We start from the raw sequence: 21635 nt of genomic DNA, 5'->3' as shown, positions 1-21635 counted from the left end.
ATGTCCAGCAGTCTCTTAAATGTCCCCAATGACCTTGCTTCCACAACTGCTGCTGGCAACGCATTCCATGCTCTCTCAACATTAATAAATGTTAATTGTCCCTGTTGTTTCCGTAAGCGTAATCTTACTATTGTTAAAACTTAAAATGATGAGGACTCTTGTGGTGCTGTGTTAGTCTGAGTCAGAATGCCGAATTCAAGTCCCACCTGGTCCAGAGGTGTGTAATAGCATCTCTGAACTGATCGATAGACATTCGGCAGATGAAATTTAATGCAGGGAAGTATGAAGTGATTCATTTTGGTAGGAGGAGGAAGGATAGGCAACACAAAATAAAGGATACAATTCAAAAGCAGTGCAAAAGCAGAGATATCTCGAGTATAGATGCACAAATAATTGAAAGTGGAAGGACCAGCTGAGAAAGATGTTCATAAAGCATAGAGCATCCTTGGCTTAATTAATAAGTGGATTAGAGTTCAAAAACAAAGTAGTTATGATAAGACTGTATTAAACATTGATTCAGGCTCATGTAGAGTATTGCGTCCAGTTCTGGAACACCGCACTTTGGATGGATGTGAAGGCATTAGAGACAGTGAACAGATTTGAGTGATTCCTGGGATAAGGAATTCCAATTACAACAGATGGGAGAGGCTGGAGAACTTGGACAAGGGAAAACTGAGAAATTTTGATAGACATATTCAAACTTAAGACAGGTCTGAACAGAGAAGATAAGGCAAAACTGTTCCCATTGGTTGAAGGATTGAAAACCATTAGGACACCGATTTAAAGCAACTGGTAAAACAAACAATGATGACATGAGAATAATCTTTTTCATGCTGTGGCAAGCGGTTAGGATCTAGAATGTACTGCCTGAGAACATGCGCAGACAGATTCTCTTGTGACTTTCAAAAGTGATTTGAGTAATTATCTAAAGAGAAACAAATAGCAGAGCTATGGAGCAACAGAGAAAAGTCAGTTCTGTGGGACTAGGTGAGTTGCACTTGTTGGAAGCCAGTATGAACACAGTAAGGTGAATGGCCGCCTCCTGTGCTGTAACCATTCTATGCTTCTATGTCTGTTAAACAAATTGGGCTAACAGTAAGTATATATTTTTTCTGTCAAAGGTTCCATTGTGCATTGATTCTTCTAATTTTGCTGTGATTGAAGCGGGCTTGAAGTGTTGCCAGGGCAAGTGTGTTGTGAATAGCATCAGTTTGAAGGAAGGTGAGGAAGACTTTCTGGAAAAGGCACACATTATTAAACGCTTTGGGGCTGCTGTCGTAATAATGGCATTTGATGAGAAAGGACAGGTAAGAGAGTTGAATTAAACAGCAACATATAGTTATAATTTCCTTGCATTTTCCAGCAATTCTTGAATTTAACTTTAGCTTATTAAATTGCATTGAGTTATTATCATGTAGTTTTACTTTTATTCTCTAATTTGAGGTCAAGAAGTTAATGAATATTTTATGGTAGTTTATCAACTTACACTATGGTTTCAAGAGAAATTTGTTCATAATCATTTCCATTTATCAGGATCTCAGTTCAGGATTCAAGAAATTAAAGTAAGATAAAAGAGAGGGGAAATTATATTCTGCCTGCTGAAGTTGGTGGAACATTTGTTATTGGAATATGGAGCAGAAGTTTGTAGGTGATAGAGCATTAACTGGCTGGAATCAAGATTCTTGCCTTGCACAGGCAGGTGGTGTCACCTTAGAGAGCTGCCAGCCAGTGTGATTGGCCAGAAAATCTGTATTTGATTCTATGATTCCAAGTCCTGGTGCCAGGTTGATGGTAAACATTGAGATCTCGCAGAAGAGATTGGAGTAGAGGCCAAGGAGAGTGACGATTGATGTATATTAGACTGTTGCACCCAGCTAGCGCTGACCTTGTTGGGAGAGGAATGATCCCTTATCTGGAAAGGGAATTAAGAGGAATACTCTCACTGCCTTTCCATCCTTCAACTGGATGACCTGCCAGGTCTCCAGCTATATCCCTGACCTCACCCACTGGCCTCAAAATTAAGGTCAGGCAGGGGAGCCCATTAATTGGCTGCTTAAGGGTTATCACCACGTAATTGAAGTCAGATGGAGGGTGGCACAAGGGGCTATTGTGGAACATTTTGGAACCTCGATATTGCAAACCCGACATCAGCATAAATTTTGTCCATGAAGTTTATGCTGAGGAGGAGGATGACATCTAGTGGCAAAATGCATTACTACATCAAACTGCACACCATAAGTCCCCATTCAACACTGCCCCATTTAACATTGTTTCCCCTTTTAATGTAGTCAAGTAATAGGGTCTGTAATCTTGTTTAATGTTGCAAGATTCATTTCAACATTGTTTCCTGCCAGCCTAACAAATCTCATGCAACCCAATTGGTGTTATATTGAAGCAGCTTTTTCCACTCTGCAATCCTCTAGGTGGCTTCCTCTCTCTGCCCAAAACTCTATCTTATCTCTGCCTGTTCCTGACCCTGCAACTTGAGGTTTCTCCCCATGCCTGATCCACCTACTTGTGGCTTCTTCCTGTCCCTGACCCTCTGACTTGAGGCCCTTTAGTCACTCCCAGTTGCTGACCCTTTGACTTAGCCTTTCTCCATTCCTTGCCCTTCTCCTTTGAATACACCCCCAAACTGTGACATATCCACAACCTGCATCTATTTCTCATCCATGATCTTCAACTCTTCAGCCCTGCCCCATATCTGACCTTTCAACTTGTGGCCACTCCCCATCCTATCTCTCCAATTTGTGACCCCTCCTACTCCCTGACTCTCCAAGTGTGGTCAATTTCCCTGACTACTCTCTCTCTCCCTGATTCATCCTCTTGTCTTTCTCTCGCCAGTATGTGTGCCGTTCAAGATTCAGATCTGATTAGAAGGCAGAGCTTCTAGTTTGTAAAAGTATACACTTGGACTTTATGCAATTCATCTTTTTTAGAAAATGACTGTCAAATCTGCTCCTCCTACTCTCGCCTCTAATCTGAGTTCATGCTCACAGTCAGAGGGATGAGGATGGAGATAGGCTGCAGGTTGGAGAGTCAGGTAGGGGAAGTGACCAGGACCAGGGTGGGAGTATTGGTGGTGATATGCAGTTTGATATGTAGAGAAACAAGATTGGCTCAGGAAGTACTATAAATATAAATTTATGCTCTTAACTTAATAAAGTTAAAATATGTCTTTCATTTATGAATTTAAATTATTTCACCTTTTAAATACAAAATACTTTTTTATATAAGGAAGGTCCGACAGATCCTCATTACATATTTTACATTGGTTTTAATAGGAAAGTGTGATTTAAAGTAATGATTTTCAGGAATACAACTGCAACTTTAAGTGAAGATTTTTGCACTCTTGTGAAATGTTGTGCCATCAGTATTTGGGATGGGTAGGTATGGGAGTTGCTTTACAGGGTGCAGTGTTTCAGAAGATCCAGAGTTTACAGCCCATTTGGTTTCTGTCCTCAACTACATACAAATGCACCATCTCTGAAAATTTAGTGCTATTAATGCTTTACTTCAGCATGTCTCTCATCAATTAGACATAAAGCTATCTGTAGCTCAACATTGGTGGTATTACAGCCATAAATCCGAGAGTATTTCTTTTGGGGTTCAATTGCTTTTTATAATCTCCATGTGAAATGGTCCAAAACATTGTACGGAAGTGACTGCATATGTGAGGCAGCCGTTGGTAATTTGGAACAATACCTATATAATGTGTAAAATGCAAGTTAGCATTTTGACACTGAAGCTATCATACCTTTATAAATAAAAAAAATCACAGTCTCTAAAGTTATAACTTGAAAGATACTATATGATCATGTTCAGAAATTATAGACCTGTAAATTAATTATTGCAAGTTAATGTATGTCAGTTGACAGCAGAACAGTTAGAGATTAAACAGAATGAAATCATAACTATGGTTTGTGTTCCTTCATTAGGCAACTGAAACTAATGATAAAGTGGAAATATGTACTAGAGCCTATGAGCTGCTTGTGAACAGAGTGAAATTTAATCCAAATGATATAATATTTGATCCAAATATACTGACAATTGGAACTGGAATGGAGGAGCATAGTCTGTATGCTGAAAATTTTATCAAGGCTACTTCAATTATAAAGGTGAGTGTACATAAGATTAACAAGGTAAAAACAATGACTGCAGATGCTGGAAACCAGATTCTGGATTAGTGGTGCTGGAAGAGCACAGCAGTTCAGGCAGCATCCAAGGAGCAGCGAAATCGACATTTCGGGCAAAAGCCCTTCATCAGGAATAAAGGCAGACAGCCTGAAGTGTGGAGAGATAAGCCAGAGGAGGGTGGGGGTGGGGAGAAAGTAGCATACAGTACAATAGGTGAGTGGGGGAGGGGATGAAGGTGATAGGTCAGGGAGGAGAGGGTGGAGTGGATAGGTAGAAAAGGAGATAGGCAGGTAGGACAAGTCCGGACAAGTCATGGGGACAGTGCTGAGCTGGAAGTTTGGAACTAGGGTGAGGTGGGGGAAGGGGAAATGAGGAAATTGTTGAAGTCCACATTGATGCCCTGGGGTTGAAGTGTTCCGAGGTGGAAGATGAGGCGTTCTTCCTCCAGGCGTCTGGTGGTGAGGGAGCGGTGGTGAAGGAGGCCCAGGACCTCCATGTCCTCGGCAGAGTGGGAGAGGGAGTTGAAATTTTGGGCCACAGGGCGGTGTGGTTGATTGGTGCGGGTGTCCCGGAGATGTTCCCTAAAGCGCTCCGCTAGGAGGCGCCCAGTCTCCCCAATGTAGAGGAGACTGCATCGGGAGCAACGGATACAATAAATGATAAGGGTGGATGTGCAGGTAAAACTTTGATGGATGTGGAAGGCTCCTTTAGGGCCTTGGATAGAGGTGAGGGAGGAGGTGTGGGCGCAGGTTTTGCAATTCCTGCATTGGCAGGGGAATGTGTCATGATGGGAGAGTGGGTTGTAGGGGGGGGGGGCATGGACCTGACCAGGTAGTCACGGACCTTCCGCCCCTCACAATTCCTCATACATCACACGTGACATCACTTCCGCCCCTGAGCCACACGCTCAGTGACTTCCGCCACCCCAATTGCCGTGGTCACCACCACTTCTGCCCCCACCAGCGCCACTCACCTGCATTCTGCTGACACCCCCCCCCACAGACCCTACTGTCACTATCCCCACCCCCCAGAACCCCGAGGGGAACATTACCCCTGCTCATGACTCCACCCCCATTCCCCCCACCACCACACCCACTCCAGTTACAGGTTTCGCCCCCACTCCCAGCTCCACACCCACACCAAATCCCAGCTCCCAGCCCTGCCGAGTTTTCACCATCCCCCCAGACCTCCCCCTCACTGAGGACGAACGTCAGTCCTCAGCAAAGTACTCACCTTCGTCCCCCTCCGTCCACGCATCAATGAATTTAATGCACGCCGTGACGTCGAACAATTCTTCCGTTGCCTCCGCCTCCAAACTTACTTTCACAATCAGGATTCCCGCCCACCTTCCGAGGACCCCTTCGCCCACCTCCAACACACTGCATCCACCTGGACACCCCGTGCTGGCCTATTACCTGCCCTCGACCTTTTCATTTCTAACTGCCGCCGGGACATTAACCGCCTCAACCTGTCTACCCCCACTCCAACCTCTCACCCTCACAACGCGCAGCCCTCCAATCCCTCTGCTCCAATCCCAACCTCCCCATCAAGCCAGCGGATAAAGGGGGCGCAATGGTAGTCTGGCGCACTGACCTCTACACCGCTGAAGCCAAACACCAACTCGAGGACACCTCTTCCTACTGCCCCCTCGACCATGACCCCACCCCTCATCACCAAACCGTCATCTCCCAGACGATACAGAACCTCATCACCTCAGGAGATGTCCCACCCACAGCTTCCAACCTCATAGTCCGGGAACCCCGCACTGCCTGGTTCTACCTCCTTCCCAAGATCCACAAGCCTGACCACCCTGGCTGACCCATTGTCTCAGCATGCTCCTGCCCCATTGAACTCATCTCTACCGACCTCGACACTGTCCTATCCCCCCTAGTCCAGGAACTCCCCACATACATTCGAGACACCACCCCATGCCCTCCACCTCCTCCAAGATTTCCGTTTACCCGGCCCCCAACGCCTCATCTTCACCACGGATATCCAATCCCTCTACACCTCCATCCGCCATGACCAGGGCGTCCAAGCTCTCCGTTTTTTCCTCTCCAGATGTCCCCAACAGTACACTTCCACCGACACACTCGTTCATTTGGCCGAACTGGTCCTCACCCTTAACAATTTCTCCTTTGAATCCTCCCACTTCCTCCAGACCAAAGGGGTAGCCATGGGCACACGTATGGGCCCCAGCTATGCCTGTCTCTTTGTTGGCTACGTAGAACAGTTGATCTTCCGTAATTACACCAGCACCACTCCCCACCTCTTCCTCTGCTACATTGATGACTGCATTGGCGACACCTCGTGCTCCCGCGAGGAGGTTGAGCAATTCATCAACTTCACCAACATATTCCACCCTGACCTTAAATTTACCTGGACCATCTCTGACACCTCTCTCCCCTTCCTGGACCTCTCCATCTCCATTAACCGACTTGACACTGACATTTTTTACAAACCCACCGACTCCCACAGCTACCTGGATTACACCTCTTCCCACCCTACCTCTTGCAAAAATGCGATCCCGTATTCCCAATGCCTCCGCCGTATCTGCTCCCAGGAGGACCAGTTCCACCACAGAACACACCAGATGGCCGCCTCCTTTAGAGACCGCAATTTCCCTTCCCACGTGGTTAAAGATGCCCTCCAACGTATCTCGTCTACATCCCGCACCTCTGCCCTCAGACCCCACCCCTCCAATCGTAACAAGGACAGAATGCCACTGGTGCTCACCTTCCACCCTACCGGCCTTCGCATAAACCAAATCATCCGCCTACATTTCCGCCACCTCCAAAAAGACCCCACCACAAGGAATATATTTCCCTCCCCACCCCTTTCTGCCTTCCGCAAAGACCGTTCCCTCCATGACTACCTGGTCAGGTCCACGCCCCCCCCCCCCCCCCCACAACCCACCCTCCCATCATGACACATTCCCCTGCCACCGCAGGAATTGCAAAACCTGCGCCCACACCTCCTCCCTCACCTCTAACCAAGGCCCTAAAGCAGCCTTCCACATCCATCAAAGTTTTACCTGCACATCCACCCTTATCATTTATTGTATCCGTTGCTCCCGATGCAGTCTCCTCTACATTGGGGAGACTGGGCGCCTCCTAGCTGAGCGCTTTAGGGAACATCTCCGGGACACCCGCACCAATCAACCACACCGCCCTGTGGCCCAACATTTCAACTCCCCCTCCCACTCTGCCGAGGACATGGAGATCCTGGGCCTCCTTCACCGCTGCTCTCTCACCACCAGACGCCTGGAGGAAGAACGCCTCATCTTCCGCCTCGGAACACTTCAACCCCAGGGCATCAATGTGGACTTCAACAATTTCCTCATTTCCCCTTCCCCACCTCACCCTAGTTCCAAATTTCCAACTCAGCACTGTCCCCATGACTTGTCCGGACTTGTCCTACCTGCCTATCTCCTTTTCCACCTATCCACTCCACCTTCTCCTCCCTGACCTATCACCTTCATCCCCTCCCCTACTCACCAATTGTACTCTATGCTACTCTCTCCCCACTCCCACCCTCCTCTAGCTTATCTCTCGACGCTTCAGGCTCTCTGCCTTTATTCCTGATGAAGGGCTTTTGCCCGAAACGTCGATTTCGCTGCTCCTTGGGTGCTGCCTGAACTGCTGTGCTCTTCCAGCACCACTAATCCAGAATAAGATTTACAGTCAGCAGCTGAGACTAGTGTATAAGAAAATTGAACTTTACCTGTGCTTTTACAGCAGGAAAAAGTAATGATCTGTTTTTAGAACAAAGGTCATGTGAATAACTACAAATCTAGTTAAAAGGGAAACTGTTCTTAAAATGCCCAATAGTCTATGTTTTAGACAATGAAGCCTGACAAAACAAATCTAGATTAAAATTATGTTGTGCTTCAGGCCAAACCCCCTCAAATATCAAGGAGATAGCCTACACCCTAACTTTTCCTTATTTTAAAGGCAAGTATATTGCATTATGGATGCAATTTAATTGATCAAACTATCAGGCTTGAAATAGAATACACTTTATTCATATGCTATAATTAAAATACAGACAAAATAAAAGCAGAAGAATGGCTTCACTGTAACTCTATCAAAGTACTTAACAAAATAATAACAACTCATTAACTATTCCAATATAGTAACATCCAATCAGCACATAAAAACAGAAATTGCTGGTTAGGCAGCATCTGTGGAGAGAAATCATGTTGAAGCTTCAGCTCCCTTCCTCCTCAGCACACTTTTAGCAAAGGCAAAGTCAGTAAAATTAACTCGCATGTAATTCTAGCAGCATGAAGAGAACCCAGCTTTTAGCTGTAACAGAGGGAGGGAAAAGAGCTTCCACATCCAGCTTCAAGAACCCAGCAAATGTTACGCTACGGGACAGATCAGCACGCTTTATGGGGTGATTTTAACATCTCTCTACCCAGTGGAAACGAGGTTACATGTTTCTTCTGTCAGAAAGAGACATAATAATTACTTCTTTGATCTTAAAGATTTAATTCTACTAATTCAAATTAAGTTTGAACACTGACAAATGTTTGAGGGGTCATCTTCATAATAATCATTGAAGAAAAACTTCACCTTTTGTTGTCTTTGTTGAAATCAAGAGTCAATCTGGGTGTTAATGCTAAGAAGTAACTATTTCAATGTGCTTGGCAATATGGCTTTGCTCATGGTTTTTGTATTTATGTGTGGCGGATGAGATGTATGAAGTAATCGTTTTGATTTAACTAATTGTCCCATTTTAATCTTAATCCCATTGTTTGCTCTCTCATTTTTTATTCCCCATATGTAATGATGTGAACATCATTGTTTTTAATCTCTGAACAAACTGATTGTTTTTCCCTGATGTTACACCATCCACTCTGTCACATCATATTGCTGTTCTCAATATGGTTACTTCAATCAATATGTTCAGACATATTATGACACACCTCTGGTGCAATGGAACTTGAACCTGGACCTTTGTCTCTGAGGTAGACTGTCATTGTACCCCAGGAGCCCTTCCATCCTCCATGTAGATGTTTTTAATCAACCTGTTCAGATATGTTGTGACACATGTCTGGAGCAGATGGGACTTGAACTAATGTCGCCTTATCCAATGGTAACAACATTAGCACTGCGCCAAAAGAGACTGTTTAAAAACATTAGTGAACCAGTTGGGTTTTTATACCAATTAACAGTGGTGGTCATTTGGCTAGTTTTTAAAATTGGATTCAAATTTCACTGACTAGGAGAAAGTGCGGACTGCAGATGCTGGAGAGTCTGAATCGAAAAGTGTGGCGCAGAAAAAGCACAGCAGGTCAGCAGCATTCGAGGAGCAGGAGAGTCGATGTTTCTGGCATAAGCTCTTCATCAGGATGAAGCCTGATTTGTTTTTTGACTCTTCACATTTCACCACCTGCCATGAGGCAGTTTAAACCCATGTCCAGAATATTAGTTTGGCCCTCTGGATTCTAGTCCAGTGACATTACTGCTACCCCACCATTTCCTGAAAGCTGAACTTCATTGTGTGGATTTTTTTAATCTGCCAGTTCAGATGTGCTGTATGACATATTGTCTGGAGTAGTTAGGACTTGAAACTGAATCTTCTGACCCAGAAGAGGCAAATATTTTTAAGTCAGTCTGTCCAGATATGTTATGACACACCTCCAGGACAAGTGGACCTTGAACCCAGATGACCTGGCCCAGAAGTGCACTAACACTGCACTACAAGAGCCACATTATTAAATTTTAAATCAACCTACTCTGACTTAGTAAGATGCAATTGGAGTAGTTGGGACTTCTAGCCTAGCCATTTCCTGAAGAAGGGCTTATGCCCGAAACGTCGATTCTCCTGTTCCCTGAATGCTGCCTGACCTGCTGCGCTTTTCCAGCAACACATTTCCACTTCTAGCCTAGAGCAAATCCTGAGTGACATTCCTCATTGTTCATAGCAAATTCTGTTAATGGGATGCTAAACATTAAAGGTAATGATACAGACAAGTGTTGTGAACTAATTATTTAATTGTATTCAAATATATATGAGAAAAAGCTAGGAAATGACTGGGTTTTTATGATTTGTGGTTGGTTGAAATAAAACTCTAATTAGAAAGTATGTCTAGATTTTATCTAGTGTAAAACACTCTAGACTCACAAATAGTATGCTCTGTGTGTTATCCTTTCTTCTAATTATTATTTCTCTTCACGCCTCTATTGCTAATTGTTTGTTATTGATTTTTTTTTCTCTAGATAAAGTTACCTGGTGCTAGAATAAGTGGAGGCCTTTCTAATTTGTCTTTTTCATTTCGAGGAATGGAGATGATTCGTGAAGCCATGCATAGTGTGTTCCTTTACCATGCTATAAAGGTAGAAAATTATCTTTTTCCATTCCACCAATTCCATCAGTTTGGATAGTAATATCAACAATTGTTATATTTAAATGTGCTTTATGGTTACAGTTTGACCTTTTGTAAAATAGAATTATAAGGATTGTTATTATAACTCTGACTATAGTACTGGCCATTTACCTGTTGCAGTTCAGTGTGCTTGTTGACCTTTATTCCCTAATGTAATTTTCTCACTCCACATCTGCAACATCTGTTATAAATCTCTTTTAGGCTGGGATGGATATGGGAATTGTGAATGCAGGAAAGTTGCCTGTTTATGATGACATAGACAAAGAACTTCTGGAGCTATGTGAAAATTTGATCTGGAACAAAAATCCTGCAGCTACAGAGAAATTATTGCAATATGCCCAGGTAAGAATATTTGAACAGGAATAACTCTTACTTATTGAAATTGCTCATAGTCAAAAATGGACTACTGAGTGATACTGGCAGCCATGAGCATGGTTTATTTTGCTAAAATCATCAATCTGTGACACATATTTTGCTGTTGTGTGCTTTATATAAAAGAGAACTTGTCTTCGTCTGACAAAAGTTGACAAAGCCAAAGGAGAAGGTAACTAGACTCAGACAAAGCTCGGATAAAGAGGTTGTTTTAACGAGGATGTTAAAAGAGGAGGGAGAAGCAGAGAGAATTCAAGTGTAGAACTCCAGCAGCTAATGGTGGGGCACAGGGAGTGAGGGATGTTCAAAAGACCAGAATTCTACATTCTTGGAGAGTTTGTAGAAATATGAAATAAGTTTCCATTTGTGCATCTAAATTAAAAGACCATAAGGTATAGGAGCAGCTTTAGACCATTTGGCCCATTGAATTTGCTTCACCAATCGATCGTAGCTGATATGTTTCTTAACCACATTCAAGTGCCTTCTCACCATAACCTTGAGCCTTTGCTATCTATCTCTGTCTTAACTGCACTCAATGAGTTAGCCTCTGCAAGCCACTCCAGCAACAAGTTGCATAGATTAATGACCTCTGGCTGAAGAAATTCTTCCTTATCTCTGTTCTGAAGGGTTGTCCCTTCATTCTGAGGTTCTGCCCTCGGGTCCTAGTCTCTCCTTCTAGTGTTAACATCCTCTCCATGTCTTCACAATCCAGGCCTCTCCGTATTCTGTAAGTTTCAATCAGATTCCACCCTCATCCTTCTAAACTCTCATCAATTACAGACCCAGAGTCTCCAACCACTCTTCATACTACAAGCCCTTCATCCTTGGGATCATTCTTGTAAACCTCCCCTGGACCCCCTTCCACATCCGCACATATATCCTTTTATAAGGGGCCCAAAACCTGTTCATAATATTTTAGATGTGGTCTGATCAGAGCCTTATGCAGCCTCAGCAGTACATCTCTGCTCTTGTATTTTGGCTATCTTGAAATGAATGCTAACATTGCATGTGACTTCCTGACTGTGAACTAAATCTGCATGTTCACCTTAAGAGAATCCTGAATTAGGACTTCCAAGTCTCTTTGTGTTTCAGATTTCCAAAGACTTTCCCTGTTTAGAAAATAATCTGTGCATCTATTTTTCCTACCAAAGTGCATAACCTCACACTTTCCCACATTGTATTCCATCTGCTAATACTTTGTCAACTCTCCTAACTTAGAGACAAAAAATACTGTAGATTCTGGTTTACTAGGTAGACAAGCTGGAGGCTGGAAGAACACAGCAAGCCAGGCAGCATCAGGAAGTGGAGAAGTCAACATTTGTTGACAATCAAACGTTGATTTCTCCATCTCCTGATGCTGCCTGGTTTGCCGTGTTCTTCCAGCCTCCTGCTTATCTACCAACTCTCCAAGCTTGACCAAGTCCTTCTGCAGCCTCCCCACTTCCTCAACACTACTGTTCCTCTGCCTATCTTTGTCAGCTGCAAACGTAGCAACAATGCCGTCAGTTTCTTTGTCCACATTGTTAATATATAACATGAATATTTCTGGTCTCAGAACCCTGCAGTACTCCACTAGTCACTGGTTATCATCCTGAAAAAGACCCATTTATCCCTACTCTTTGCTTTCTGCCAGTCAGCTAATCCTCTATCCATGCTTATACCTTGCCCCTCAATTAATCAACACCATGGACTCTTATCATGCAGGACATTGTCAAAGACCTTCTGGAAATTCAGATAGATCATGTCCACTGGCTCTCCTTTGTCTAACTTGCTCATTACTTCCTCAAAGAACTCTAATAGATTTGTAAGGCATAATCAACTCCCAACTCTCTGAAAAGGTCTTGCTGACTCAGCTGTACTATATCACACACTCCCAAGTACTCCGCAATCTCATCCTTCATAGTGGACTCCAAAATCTCACCAACAACCTAGGACAGGTTAACTGGCCTATGGTCTTCTCCCACCCTAAAGAGGAGACATTTTCCAGTTCTCTAGGACCCTCCAGTGATTTCTGAAAGATCACCACCAACACCACTACAACCTATTATGAAACCAGGAGATATTGTAGGTCATCAAGAGTAGAGCTAATGGGTGAATTAGGTTACTTGTAATAATGTGTGAAAGTAAAAATCCTAGCCCCATTGGATTCACTTTCCCCTGTCTCCAAGCTCAAACAAAGATGAAGTTTGGATGCTCAACCAAAACTATTCTGGAATTTTACAGAACAGAATTGTTCAGGCATCAAAATATGGAACTTATCATGGAGAATTTATTTGATTCCAATCTTTCATTGGCAAACGTGTCATTGCGAATTAACCTGATCCCAAATATTTCCAGTTTATATTAAAAAAAGTTTTAAATAGTAATTATGATACCAATAACAAATAAATTTTAAAATTCTTCAAGAACTTCTCACAATACTGACATATTCAGTGAACCATGGGTTCAAATGCTCCATCACAAGCATCTGCATGATAATAGAACAGTTAATGGTCAGTACTTACGGTTGTAAATGGGCAAAAATATTGGAGGCAGTGCCTGCGTTCATGAAATAACATTCGAAGATTAAATAGATTCCTAATATTGGTGGCAAGTCAAAATGCATATTAAAATTTGGAGAACAAAAATCTATTTAGAGGGGTTTCAGTAGGAACAATGCTACTTTTTAAACTTGTTCTACCATTGATACAAATTTATATCATTAGTGCTGACCAGTGTTGTGTTTTACTACTTTTGCCCTTGAGAGATTTTGTCTAGGACATTAGTCTTTCTGAACAAAATAATTTATGTCCTGGCTCCTGCAGTAAGTACACTTAAGTTTACTCTGTTAAATCGTGAAAAGTCGCTAAAATATACTGATTTACTGGGTTACTGTTGCTTTCAGAATCATACCACTGGTGGGAAAAAAACTATGCATACTGATGAATGGAGGAATGGTTCTGTTGAGGAACGGCTTGTCTATGCTCTGATAAAGGTAAATGCTTGAATATGTCTGGGATTGAGAGTGGCACATCTTAAGTGGAAGTGATTGGGATTTCCAGTGCGAATAAGATTTGCTTTGTAAACTTCTTTTCTGTTTTGAATTTTTTTTCTCTATAACTCCTCTCTTTCCCCCCTCTCAATTTCTCTTCAACTCCCCCCCCACCCCACCCCAACACCCAAGATTTTGCTTATTGTGTTTCTCTGCTGCACTAGTTTAACTTCTGTTATTGTTCTTCAGGGTGTAGAAAAATATGTAGTAGAAGATACAGCAGAAGCAAGAGCCAATCAAGAGAAATACGCCAGGCCTTTACATATAATCGAAGGCCCTCTCATGAATGGAATGAAAGTTGTAGGAGAGTTATTTGGAACAGGAAAAATGTTTCTTCCACAGGTAAGACTGGAATAAGCTAGTTCGTTATGTAAAGATTAAGGTGTATTTGCATTGCATTTTATTTTACTTCTATTTTATACTCAATCTTTTGAGGGTCAGCAGCTTAATTGGCTGAACAGCTGTTCTGCAACATGGAGTGATGCCAGCAGCATGGGTTCAATTCCTGCTTCAGCTGAGGTTCCCCTGATGGACTCTGCTTCTCAACTTCTTCCCATACCTTAGGTGTGCTAATCCCCAGGTTAAACCACCACCAGTCTTCTCTTGCTGAGAAAACAGCTGTATAATTCACCAGGACTACTGCAACTTTAACTTTAACATAGAACGGTACAGCACAGGAACAGGCCCTCCAGTCCACATGTCCATGCCAACCATGATGTCAATCATGAATGTATTTCACCTTCCTGCATGTGGTCTGTATCCTTCTATTCCTTGCATATTCATGTGTCTGTCTAATTGCATCTTAAACTTGGCTATTTGATCTGCTTCTACCATCTCCCCAGCAGTGTATTCCAGATACCTACCACCCTTTGTGTTTAAAAAAACAAACTTTCCTCGCACATCTGCTTTTAACTTTCCTCTTCTTACCTCAGACTTGCGGCCCCTCATCTCTGAATATCCACCCTATCTATGCCTCTGAAAATTTTGTATACTCCTGTAGGTTGCCCATCAACCTCCCACACTGTATCGAAAATACTCCAAGTTTGTCCACTCTTAATGGCTAATATAGTCCAATCCAAGCAACATCCGAATAAGCCTTTTTTTTTGCACCCTCTCCAAAATCTCCATATGCTTCGTAGAGGGTGACAAGCAGAACTACATATAATGCTCCAAATTTGGTCCAAATGAAGCTTTATACAATTGCAACATGACTTACCAACTTTCATACTCCAAAATGCCCAACTGATGAAGACAAGTATGCCATATACCTTCTTTACTACTTTATCCACTGGTGTTGCAACTTTCAGAAAGCAATGGACAGGACCCCAGGATACCCATTTATATCAGTGCTTCTAAGGGTCCAGCTATTTACTGTATACTTTCCTCATGCATTTGACTTACCAAAATGCACCACCTCACACTTGTGTGGATAAAACTCCATCTGTCACTTCTCCGCCCACCTTTCCAACTGAACTCTATCCTTTTCATAACATTCTTCACTATCCACCACCCCCATCAACTTTCATGTCATTTGAAAAATTACAGGTCATACCACCTACATTTTCATTCAAATTGTTTATAAATTGCAAACAACAGAAGTCCTGGTACTGATCCTTGCAGAACACAACTGATCACAGATGTCCAGTCCTACTCAACTACCCACTGTCTTCTATGACCAAGCTAATTCTGTATCCACTATGCCAGCTTACCATGGATTCCATGTGATTCAGTCTTCCGGACCATGAAGGACCTTGATTGGCGAAACATTCACAACCATCTATTCCTTCCACTAACGACCCTCAGTAGCAGCAGTGTGTACTATCTACAAGATGCACTGCAGAAATTCACCAAAGATCCTCAGCCAACACCTTCCAAACCCACAACCACTTCCATCGTGAAGGACAAGGGCAGCAGATATGTGGAAACACTACCACCTGCAAGTTCTCCTCCCAAGCCACTCACCATCCTCACTTGGAAATATATCATCGTTCCCTCACTATTGCTTGGTGAAAATCCTGGAATTCCCCACCAAAGAGCATTGTGGGTTAATCCACAGCAGGTGCAGGTTGCAACAGCTCAAGAAGGAATCTCACCGCCACCTTCTCAAGGGCAACTAGGGAGGGTCTATAAATAATGGCCAGCCAGCAATGCCCACATTCCATGAATGAGGAATAATAATAAATGCTTTAGTGAAGTCTATGTAGACAACATCCTCTAACCTACTCTCATCTATCACATTTGTAAATTACGCAAAAATGTATTAAATTTTTTTGAGACAGTACCTCCCCTGCATAAAGCCTTGCCGACTATCCTTAATAAGTCCATTCTTCTCCAAATGCAAGTAAATCCTGTTCCCTAGAAATCTTTTCCAATAACTCCCCCACCACTGATGTTAGTCTTGCCAGCCTATAATTTCCTGGATTATCCCTGTTGCCCTTAAATAAAGAAATGACATTGGCTATTCTCCAGTCTTCTGAGAACCTACCTGTGGCTAAAGAGGATACAAAGACCTCTGTCCCAGCAATCTCTCCCCTTGCTGCCTTCAGTATCTTAGGATAGATCCCATCAGATTCTGGCAATTTAGCTACCTTAATGTTTTTTTCAAGACACTCAACACCACCTCCTTCTTAATATTATCAACATATCCCTCCCCAATCTAACCATCATGTATGTCGTTCTCCTTGGTGAATACCAGTGCAAAGTACTCATATAAGGACCTCACCCACTTGCTCTGGCTCCATGCACTAATTCCCTCCTTTGTCCTTAAGTGGCCCTCCCTTTCCATAGCTATCCTCTTGCTCCTAACATATGTATAAAATGACTTGGAATTCTCCATAACCTGACTTAACAAGAACATTTCATGGCCTCTCCTAGTCCTCCTAATTTCTTGTTTAATTTTTTTCTGATTCCTTTATACTACTCGAGGGCATTGTTTGACTTCAGTTTCTTAAACCTTACATCTGCTTCCTTTCTCTTTTTGACTAAACTTTCAACATCTCTAGTCATCCAACGTTCCCAAATCTTGCCATCTTTATCTTTTTTTTTATCCTCACAGGAACATACTGGTCCTGAACTCTAATCAACTGGCCTTTAAGAAACTCCCACATGTCGTATGTGAATTTACCCTCAAATTTACCATTCCAATATCATCAGTTCCTGCCTAATACTGTTGTAGTTTGCCTTCCCCAATTTAGCATTTTCACATGAGTATCAGTCTTATCTGTAACTATCCTGAAACTTACAGAATTATGATCACTCTTCCCAAAATGCTCCCCCACTGAAAATTGGATATCTGGTCATGCTCATTTTATAATACAGCCCCTTCCATAACCCGTTGGACTATGTACACACTTTGTCCCATCTAAATCCCTGGCACTAATGGAGTCCTAATCAGAATTGGGGCAGTTAAGATCACCCACAAAGCAACCCTATTGTTTTTACATTTTGCTATGATTTGCTTCTTTATCTGTTCCTCCGTATCCTGCTAGCTAATGGGAGGCCTATTGTATAACCTCATTGTAGTGATGCACCTTTCTCATCCCTAAGTTTTATCCATATGGCTTTGCTGGATGAGCCCTCTGAGATGTCCTCACTAAGTACAGCTGTAACATTCTCCTTAGTCAGCAGTACAACTCACCCACCAGTTTTCCATCCTTCTCTGTCTCACCTGGAACATCTAAACCCCAAGCTGCCAGTCCTACTGTTCTCTCAACCACGTTTCTATAATGGTAGCCACACCATAGTCCCATTTTAATGCAAGACTCTAAACTTGTCTGTCTTGACTGTTATATTCCTTGCATTAAAATAACTACACTTTAGACTACCAGTCCTGCAGTGTTCATGAACCTGGCCTAGTCCCACCATGTTCATTAACCTTTACGTTTATTCAATCCTGGGGTGCAAAAAGGAATGTTATGCTTTGCCTCAGCATTCCTGAATTGAGGAAGGCACTCAACCAACATTTTAATCTATTCACTATTCAATGAGTCATTCTTGGACCTATCAGTCGATAATTAACCAATGAAGAATTACAGAGAAGTACCAAAGGATGGCAATACCAAAGGAATCAGTAGAAACCTCTGTTTTTAGGCACAGAGATGACAGAATTATCAAAAATATCTTACGGATATGTGAATTTTGATCAGTTAATTCTGAGTTAATTTAGATGCAAATAGTTTTGCAAATACAAACATATGAATTAGGATAAAATCATGTCCAATCTGGTTTTGGCCTCTATTCTACTTGCCTTTTAGCTTCCTTGTTGTCTGGAGTCTATTTACCTGTGCCTTATTCAATAACCCTGCTTCTAGCCCTGTCTGGAGGAGAATTTTCATTTTTATTTTTAATTTTAAACATGTGTCTGAATAGTCCCTTTTTATTAAAGAGAAAAATTCTTGAGCAGGAGATGGTAAATTTCAAAGCCCAACTGAAATTTTTTGCAAAATGAGCCTATGTTACAATTTTGAAGACCTTTCACCTGGGCATGATTTAATGATTTTGAGGTGCCCAATTTGAGGCATTTTCAAACATTTTTCAATGTTTTGTAAAGCTGATTTATCTCATCAGGTTGTTAAATCTGCTCGTGTAATGAAAAAAGCTGTGAATTACCTTATCCCCTTCATGGAGAAGGAGAGAGAGGAAAGACTGGCACAGTCAGGTCATTCAGAAGAAATGGTAAGTTGTTGTATATAGAACTGGGATTGCAGGCTTATATGGCCTCTTTTATTATTTTATTAGAAGGCCTGTTTTTAAACATCTTGCATCTAAATTTAGTACTGACTTTATTTTCTTCGAGTATTTTCAAAGCAAAATATTGCAGCTGCTGGAAACTTGAAATAAAAACTGTAGCTATTACCTAAATTATTGACTTGGATTTAATAGTTTTGGAGGGTGAGAGACACTGATCAGTGAGTGGTCCACTTGCTCATGCCCATGCCATCTTGGTAAATGCAGTCATCTGGAGAGAAGGTGGCAAATTAACATTGGGCATGGAATCCCCTTCTGCAATCAGGGGTCATACCCATTAAGGAGAAAGTGAGGACTGCAGATGCTGGAGATCAGAGCTGAAAATGTGTTGCTGGAAAAGCACAGCAGGTCAGGCAGCATCCAAGGAGCAGGAGAATCGATGTTTCGGGCATGAGCCCTTCTTCAGGAATGAGGAAAGTGTGTCCAGCAGGCTAAGATAAAAGGTAGGGAGGAGGGGCGTTGGAAATGCGATAGGTGGAAGGAGGTAAAGATGAGGGTGATAGGCCGGAGTGAGGGTGGGGCGGAGAGGTCAGGAAGAAGATTGCAGGTTAGGAAGGCCGTGCTAAGTTCGAGGGATTTGACTGAGACAAGGTGGGGGGAGGGGAAATGAGGAAACTGGAGAAATCCGAGTTCATCCCTTGTGGTTGGAGGGTTCCTAGGTAGAAGATGAGGCACTCTTCCTCCAACCGTCGTGTTGCTATGGTCTGGCGATGGAGGAGTCCAAGAACCTGCATGCCCTCGGTGGAGTGGGAGGGGGAGTTGAAGTGTTGAGCCATGGGGTGGTTGGGTTGGTTGGTCCGGGTGTCCCAGAGGTGTTCTCTGAAACGTTCCGCAAGTAGGCGGCCTGTCTCCCCAATATAGGGGAGGCCACATCGGGTGCAGCGGATGCAATAAATGATGTGTGTGGGGGTGCAGGTGAATTTGTGGCAGATATGAAAGGATCCCTTGGGACCTTGGAGGGAAGTAAGGGGGGAGGTGTGGGCGCAAGTTTTGCATTTCTTGAGATTGCAGGGGAAGGTGCCGGGAGGGGAGGTTAGGTTGGTGGGGGGTGTGGACCTGACGAGGGAGTCACGGAAGGAGTGGTCTTTTCAGAACACTGATAGGGGAGGGGAGGGAAATATATCCCTGGTGGTGGGGTCTGTTTGGAGGTGGCGGAAATGACGACGGATGATACTCTGTATCTGGAGGTTGGTGTGGTGGTAGGTGAGGATCAGTGGGGTTCTGTCCTGGTGGCGGTTGGAGGGGCGGGGCACTAGGGCGGAGGAGCGGGAAGTGGAGGAGATGCGGTGGAGGGCATCGTCGATCACGCCTTGGGGGAAATTGCGGTCTTTGAAGAAGGAGACCATCTGGGTTGTACGGTATTGGAACTGGTCCTCCTGGGAGCAGATGCGACGGAGACGAAGAAATTGGGAATATGGGATGGCGTTTTTACAGGGGCAGGGTGGGAGGAGGTGTAGTCTAGGTAGCTGTGGGAGTCGGTCAGTTTATAGTAAATGTCCGTGTTGATTCGGTCGCCCGAGATAGAAATGGAAAGGTCTAGGAAGGGGAGGGAGGAGTCTGAGACGGTCCAGGTGAATTTGAGGTCGGGTGGAAGGTGTTGGTAAAGTGGATGAACTGTTCAACCTCCTCGTGGGAGCACGAGGCAGCGTCGATACAGTCATCGATGTAGCGGAGGAAAAGGTGGGGGTGGTGCCCAGTGTAGCTGCGGAAGATGGACTGTTCCACATATCCTACGAAGAGGCAGGCATAGTTGGGGCCCATGCGGGTGCACATGGCTACTCCTTTGGTTTGGAGGAAGTGGGAGGATTGGAAAGAGAAGTTGTTCAGGGTGAGGACCAGTTCAGTCAGTCGAAGGAGGGTGTCAGTGGAAGGGTACTGGTTGGTACGTGGGGAAAGGAAGAAGCAGAGGGCTTTGAGTCCTTCGTGATGGGGGGTGGAGGTGTACAGGGACTGGATGTCCATGGTGAAGATAAGGTGTTGAGGACTGGGGAAGCGAAAACCATGGAGGAGCTGGAGGGCATGGGTGGTGTCCATAACGTAGGTGGGGAGTTCTTGGACTAAGGGGGACAGGACGGTGTCGAGGTATGCAGAGATGAGTTCGGTGGGGCAGGAGCAGGCTGAGACAATGGGTCGGCCGGGGCAGTCAGGTTTCTGGATTTTGGGCAGGAGGTAGAAACGGGCGGTGTGGGGTTGTGGGACTATGAGGTTGGAGGCGGTGGATGGGAGGTCCCCTGAGGTGATGAGGTTATGGATGGTCTGGGAATGCGTCATACCTATTAACTCTGTTACTCTCTCCACAGATGTTATCTGACCTAGTAAATATTTCTAGCACTGTTGACTTACACCTTTTTTAGGTGTTGCTTAACTTTGAAATCCAGTGAGTTCTACCACCTTTCTCTGGTTATGACATATGCTGGTAATGTGCTCACAGCCACAAATACTGATACCGTGGGATAGAGAAGGCAGTTGTGGATTTAATGAGGCAGAATATTGCAGCTCAAAAGGAAGTCATTTGCTCCATCAAGTTTGTACCCTCTATATTGATGAATATTCAAGTTAGTTTCACTCTCCAGCTCTTTCTTTATAGCCCTTCAGTTTTTTTTCTATTTATTCAATTGTCTTTTTGAAAGTTTCTGTGTTTAATGGTTTCCATTAATTGGGTAAATCCCAATTTTCCAATCACTCATTTCTTTCTTTCTAATCACTATAGATGTAACATTTACAATTAATTATTTTGTTGTTCTGATTTATTTTTATTTGAAGGACTTTGTGATGTTTTCGAGACTTGAAAAGCTGTTATGTAAAATTGATTTGATTATTCTTTTCATCATTTCTATGTGTGACTGAGATAGGATATTTCCTACCTTAAGAATTACACGTTCAAGATTTTCTTTTTGTATTTTGTTTAGACTAGACACACTGCTATTTATGACATACCCATGTTTGTGAGGCCAA

The 21635-nt window shown here is 43.3% G+C and overlaps 1 protein-coding gene across 6 annotated transcripts in view; it reads left to right on the top strand.

Annotated features, from left to right (window-relative positions):
* mtr (5-methyltetrahydrofolate-homocysteine methyltransferase) overlaps positions 1-21635 on the top strand; it is a 78633-nt gene that overhangs the window by 28062 nt on the left and 28936 nt on the right. For all 6 annotated transcript variants that reach the window (XM_087991227.1, XM_043695559.2, XM_087991228.1 and 3 more), the window contains 7 exons: positions 1122-1307; positions 3939-4118; positions 10365-10481; positions 10733-10873; positions 13788-13877; positions 14124-14276; positions 18501-18608. In XM_087991227.1, the coding sequence (XP_087847353.1) occupies positions 1122-1307; positions 3939-4118; positions 10365-10481; positions 10733-10873; positions 13788-13877; positions 14124-14276; positions 18501-18608 (975 nt within the window). The remainder of the gene's footprint in view (positions 1-1121; positions 1308-3938; positions 4119-10364; positions 10482-10732; positions 10874-13787; positions 13878-14123; positions 14277-18500; positions 18609-21635) is intronic.

This window comes from Chiloscyllium plagiosum, unplaced genomic scaffold, assembly GCF_037043375.1.
Source record: "Chiloscyllium plagiosum isolate Xiang-an unplaced genomic scaffold, Cpla_swu_hap1 HiC_scaffold_10, whole genome shotgun sequence".
NCBI lineage: Eukaryota > Metazoa > Chordata > Chondrichthyes > Orectolobiformes > Hemiscylliidae > Chiloscyllium > Chiloscyllium plagiosum.
Note: the sequence above shows the minus strand (reverse complement) of the source record. Positions and strands in the feature narration are given on the sequence as shown.